General features: G+C 46.8%; 1 protein-coding gene across 2 annotated transcripts in view; it reads right to left on the bottom strand.

Annotated features, from left to right (window-relative positions):
• Positions 1-6,217, bottom strand: part of TAP2 (transporter 2, ATP binding cassette subfamily B member) — an 11,051-nt gene that overhangs the window by 4,463 nt on the left and 371 nt on the right. For both annotated transcript variants that reach the window (XM_077754804.1, XM_077754805.1), the window contains exons 2-6: positions 5,491-5,991; positions 5,288-5,402; positions 3,630-3,760; positions 3,138-3,343; positions 6-203 (exon numbers count right to left, since the gene is read on the bottom strand). In XM_077754804.1, coding sequence (XP_077610930.1) covers positions 6-203; positions 3,138-3,343; positions 3,630-3,760; positions 5,288-5,402; positions 5,491-5,983 — 1,143 coding nt within the window. In that variant the 5' untranslated portion in view covers positions 5,984-5,991. The remainder of the gene's footprint in view (positions 1-5; positions 204-3,137; positions 3,344-3,629; positions 3,761-5,287; positions 5,403-5,490; positions 5,992-6,217) is intronic.

The raw sequence follows: 6,217 nt of genomic DNA, 5'->3' as shown, positions 1-6,217 counted from the left end.
CCCACCCTCCGGAAGAGCCCAAAAAGGATATGTTCCAGGTCTCGCCGCCACCACAGCTGCCGGCATTGCTCTAGGGCCTCCTTATAGAGACAGGTCTCCTGCTCCTCGGCCCCAAAACTGCGCACCGTCTGCAGCCCTCCAACTGCCTCTCGCACCACCTGCCCTGCTTTTGCCACCGCGCTCTGGATCTGCTGGAGCACTGCCTGGAAAAGCGGGGCAGGGGACATAAGAGGCTGACTTGGGAGAAGACAGGAGACCCCTAGGTCTCATTCCTGCCCTTGGGATGCTCTGCTGATCTACCTAAAAATATGAAACTGTCCTCTTTCCCTCTTCCTCCATTTCTTTCCAGAAGGACTAATGAGAGTAGAGAGAGAGGGAACAAAATATTACCAAGCTCTCAGTGCTAGGTAGTATGGGAGATACAGGCTATTTTTGCTCCTTCATTTAAGGTAATCCACACCACTCTCAGTGTCTGAATGAAAAATGGGGTAGCTTTCCTAAGGGGCCATGGCTAGTTAACAAAAGGTGGGGATGTAACTCAAAATGGATCAAAAACCTAAACCAGAGCTAAAACCATAAAACTCTTAGAAGAAAACATACAGACAAATCTTCAGGACACTAGATTTGGTGGTAATTGCTTGGATATGACACCTAAAGCACAAGCAACAAAAGAAAAAACAGATAACTTGATCTTCAGCAAAATTAAAAACTTTTGTGTATCAGAGGACTCCATCAACAGACAGAGAAAAGGAAACCCACAGAATGGGACAAAACATTTTCAAATCATGTATCTGATAAGGGGCTAATCTCCAGAATATTGAAAGAACTCCTACAACTCAACAAGTAAAACACAACCCAATTTTTAAAATGAGCAAAGGACTTAAATAGACATTTCTCCACAAAATAGATAAAAATGGCCAATAAGCACATGAAAAGATGCTCAACACCACCAGTCATTAGGGAAATGCAAATCAAAACCATGGTGAGATATCACTTCATAACCATTAGGATGGCCCTTATTTTTATTATTTTTTTTTAATTTAATGTTTTTTATTTTTGAGAGAGAGAGAGAGAATGAGTGGGGAAGGGGTAGAGAGACAGAGAGACACAGGATCCGAAGTAGGCTCCAGGCTCTGAGCTGTCAGCGCAGAGCCCACCGTGGGGCTTGAACTCACAAACCATGAGATCATGACCTGAGCCGTAGTAGGCGGCAACCCACTGAGCCACCCAGGTTCCCCAGCCCTTATTTTTTAAAAGGTGCTACACATGCATATACAACAGAATTTTATTCAGTCATAAAAAAGAAGAAAATCCTGAAATTTGTGACAACATGGATGGAACTTGAGGGCATTATGCTAAGTAAAATGAGTTTACACAGAGAAAGACAAATACTGTATGATGTCATTTATATGTGGAATCTAAAGAAAAAATTTTTTCACAGAAAAAGAGATCATCAGATCTGCAGTTACCAGAGACCAGAGGCAGGGGCGGGAGATTGATTAGAGGAAGATGGTCAAAAGGTACAAACTTCCAGTTATATGATAAGTAAGTACTGAGGCATGTAATAAAGAAGAAACAAACAGAAGATAACAAGTGCTGGAGCAGGATGTGGAGAAATAGAAACCTATGGGTATTGCCAGTGGAAATGTAAAATGATGCAGGCACTGTGAAAACCAATATGGCGGCTCTTCAAAATATTAAATGTAGAGGGGTGCCTGGGTGGCTCAGTTAGTTAAGTGTCCAACTTCAGCTCAGGTCATGATCTCACGGTTTGTGGGTTAAAGCCCCATATCGGGCTTTGTGCTGACAGCTCAGAGCCTGGAGCCAGCTTTGGATTCTGTGTCTTCCTCTCTCTCTGCCCCTTCCCCACTCATGCTCTGTTTTTCTGTCTCAATAAGAAATAAACATAAAAATTTTAAAAAAAATTAAATGTAGAGTTACCATATGACCCAGTGATTCTACTGCTGGGTATATACCCCCCCCCAAAAAAAAAAAACCCCGAATGCAGAGACTCAAACAGATATCTGCACACCCACGTTCACAGAAGCATTGTTCCCTACAGCCAAAAGGCAGAAGCTACCCAAGTGTCCAGCACTAGATAAATAAAATGTGGTCTTTTTAGTCTTAAAAAGGAAGAAGATTCTGACACATTCTACAACATGAATGAACCTGGAGGACATTACACTAAATGAAATAAGCCAATCACAAAAAGACAACTACTATGCAATCCCTCTTGTATGAGATATCTAGAGTAATCAAATTCATAGAGACAGAAAGTAGAACGGTCATTGCCAGGGGCTGGGAGGAGAGGAAACGGGGAGTTATTTACTAGGTACCGAGTTTCAGCTTGGGAACATGAAGAAAGTTCTGGAGATGGAGGGTGGTGACGGTTGCATAGCAATGTGGAATGCACTTACTGCCGCTGAAATGGCATAATTTAAAACATTAAAAATGGTAACTTTTATGTTATGTATACTTTACCACAATTTTTCTAAAAGGAGAGAAAGTGGAGCTGATATTCAGACTCAGGACTTCCTGACTGCGTGTCTCTACTTTCTTTACCCTCCATCCAAATTCCCTTCCCTAATTATAAAGGGGAAAACTCTATCTAAAACCCTCCAAGACCGCATTTTTAATCTTTTGTGGGGAAGGTATGGACAGATTCCTTTGAGAATCTGATAAAAAGTTATCCTTTCTCAGGGCGCCTGAGTGCTCAGTCGGTTGAGTGTCTAACTTCGGCTCAGGTCATGGTCTCATGGTTCATGAGTTGAGCCCCGCATCAGGCTCTCTGCTGTCAGTATGGAGCCTGCTTCTAATCCTCTGTCCCCCTCTGTCTGCTCTCTCAGTGTGCTCTCTATTTATTTAAAAATAAATAAAATACTTTTAATTTAAAAAAGAAGTTTATCCTCTCCCCAGAAAAGTGCTCCCTCTCCTCCCTGTCTCCTTCTCTCTCTGTCTCTCTCTCTCTCTCTCTCTCTCACACACACACACACACACACACACACACACACTTATATAAGTCCCAGGGTCAGGGCCCTTCTGAAGCCTGTCAGAACTGCTGCTCTTGGGGCTGAGAAGAGAAGACCTTTGGGAGAGCTTTCTTCTCCCCCTGAAGATTCCCTAACAGCCACACATACCTGATGGTAGACATTGTACACCTTTTCACCAGCTATTACCAGAGGCAACTCGAGTAGAGAGAGAAGGGTGAGTCGAGGGGACAGGCTGAGCATGAAGCTATACAGCCCCACCACTTTGACCAGGCTTCGCAAGAACACATTGGCATTTAAAGCAAGCCAGTTGCTCATCATTTTGGTATCCAAGCTCAATCTTGAGTTCAGTTCCCCTGGGGAGGACAGAGCCAATGAGGAAATGGTATGTAATGGTAGAGCCCCAGAGACACCCCCCAATCCTCCCCATTGACACAGCCCCCTCGCCCAAACACCCCCCTCAGTTGCAGAGAGACCAGTAGAAGCCAGCCCACTACTCAGTCCCAAAGAGAGCACAGCAGCTCCTTGTGTGGGCCCACAGGTGGAGGTGGGAGGAAAGGGTGTTTGGGGGGAAGGGGGGCAGTGGTAACTGAGGGGCAAAAAATGTCCAGGGGAATACCCTGCCTGGACACCAGGCCCCACCTGTCTTAGTCTCCTGGAAGAAACCGAGGTCCTGGCGCAGAAGGGAGGAGAAAAGCTGCTCCCTGACCCGCACGTTGATACTGGACTGAGTGAAGGTGAAGAAGCCTCCTCGGGAGCCTGCACACAGTGAACTGTGGGGTAGGGAGGAGAACGGGGATGAATGGGAAACAGATGCAGGGAAGGAGGGAACGAGTGAGGGAAGCAGAAGAGACAAGATGGAATGACAAGAAACACAGGTTGGAGAAAGTGTACCACAAAAGGCAGAAGATAAACAGAAAGGGAGACAAGGGGAAGGGCAGGAATAAACAGAGGAACAAAAAACAGCACAGTGAGCTAGACATGGAAACAAAATCATAACACATACAAATGCATGAGTATTTATGGGGTTCAATCCATGCAAGACACAAGGGGAAACTATAAGAGCAATGAAGAGATGTTGTCAAGAGAAATAGCCTATGACTTGCTTCTGACCTGGTCTCCTTCGGTGCTGTCCCTCCAGCCTTCCCCTCTGTCTTGGTCTCTTTCCTCCCCACTCTGAAGTCTTTCTTCCTCGTCCCACATACTTTACTGTGGGAACCACAGCAATGAACTCCCTTGCCCTCCCATTCTCTGGAGCCCCGGAGTCATGCTGTCCCCTCACCTCTCCTGTCCCTGGTGTTTAAAATTTCTCTTAGGCCAACCATTTTTACAACAAAACTTAAAGGAAAAATGTGAAAGCATAGAAGCAAGTACCTCACAAAATATGGCATCTAATACAAACCTAGTTACCCTATTTAGAAGGCTACTGGGGTAGTCGGATATAAAATGAGGAAGGTTTGAATTCTGGCGATCACAGTGAGAATGGATAGGAAAAAGCCACAGGAAAAACACTGTGAAAGCAGAGAGTGATTGGGCTAGTGTCTGAACATTAGAAAGGCATCAACGATACTGTTGCTTGGAGCCTAGGAAATTGATCATTTCATAAATGGGAATAAGAAGAGGGAGCCACTTTCAAGAAGACCAGGAGGGAGTATGATACATTTTGAGCTCTGGGTATGTGGAGTGTGAGATGAGAGGGGGTTACCCAATGGAAACGACAGGGAGGCAACCAGATTATAAGACTGGGGCTGGGTGTAGAAATATGGATCTGGGAGTCACCTGTACAGATGAGCTGAGCTAGCCCAAGAGGAAAACATGTTCTTAAAATCAAAGAACTGAGTCATAAGGAGAGACTATATTTGAGGGTCCAGCAAAGGAGAAAAGTTCTCTAGAGGAGGTAGAGTGAATTGGGAAGTAGAAAGGGAGTTTATAAAAGCTAACCACAGAAAGAGATCAATAATAAGACATTACTCTAATACCAAATGCTACAAAGAAACAAAGAATAGAGGACTGATTTAAAAAAGAAAAGAAAGCAGTGGCTTGATCAATAAGTACTTTTGAGTCACAGTCACTGGTTTCAGCAAAGAGTAGTGAGTATGACATGGAAGTATAATGTTGGGTAAATATAATGTTGGGTTGAGTAAATGGGTGTGTGAAACAGAATGGTGAATAAACACGTGCATGTTTTAGTTTAACTATTTTATGCTTTGTGAACAAAAGGATCTGAAAACAGAGTTGGGAAATGGAGGGTCCCTGTAAAGGCGTGGGACTACCAGATGGACCAGTCAAACATCACCTACCTCGCAATGGATATGAGGCACATGGAAAAGATGGCATTGACAAAGGCATCAGGCTTGAAGTCACCTCCCAGAATGTCAATGACACGACCAGTATAGTAAGGGATCCATGTCTCCCCTGAAAGAGGCACAAAGGAGAACAGATAAATGTGCCTGCCCCAAGGGCCTTTGCCCACCCCCCAAATCACGATGCCCTCCTGACTCACCCCACACGGCACCACCAAGGAAGAAGAAGGCCAAGAGGAGGAGAGGCAGGTCTGGCCTGGAGAGCTTCAGCAGCTTCCACATCAAGTCTGTGTGGTTCTCCTGGCCCTGCCCCCTCTCCTGGGCTCCTGGAGCTCTCAGCAGCGCCCACATGGTCCAGCTGAGCCCGGCAGCCCCGTACTCCAACAGCAGCCAGCTCCAGGGGGCGGAAGCCACTCTGACTGGGGGAGCGCTCGAGGCACCTGGGACCAGGGCCCTCAGGGAGAGGAACAGCGGGGTCACCAGGCAGAGCGGGGGGAGCAGTGTTCTCACCAGTCCCAGTAGTCCTCCCACCTGCAGCAGCCACCAGAGCCCTCCGAGTCGCAGGGTCCCCTCCAGCCACAGGCCCGGAAGCCCTCGGGGAAGCAGACTTGCCAGAGTCCCCTGAAGCAGCCGGAGGAGAGCCAAGTCGGCCAACAGCAGGAAGGCCCAGGGTCTCAGGCCAGAGAAGCGCATGGTGCTATCTACGGGCGCAAGATGAAGAATTACAGAGGTGGGGTCCCAACCGTTGCCCCTATCCTCACCACCCCGGCTGGGCCAAACCGTCCACCGGGTTCTCATTTTACCCATCTCTACCCTGAAAGATCCCCTGGGGCCCCGGTGCCCATCACCCCCTCCCTCCTACCATACAAGACATTCTGCCGGGCAGAGGGAGCCTCATCCTTAGAGAAAAAAAAAGTCCCGTGACCC

The sequence above is a fragment of the Crocuta crocuta genome, unplaced genomic scaffold (genome assembly GCF_008692635.1).
Source record: "Crocuta crocuta isolate KB4526 unplaced genomic scaffold, BGI_CrCroc_1.0 scaffold132, whole genome shotgun sequence".
In the NCBI taxonomy this organism is placed as follows: Eukaryota; Metazoa; Chordata; class Mammalia; order Carnivora; family Hyaenidae; genus Crocuta; species Crocuta crocuta.
Note: the sequence above shows the minus strand (reverse complement) of the source record. Positions and strands in the feature narration are given on the sequence as shown.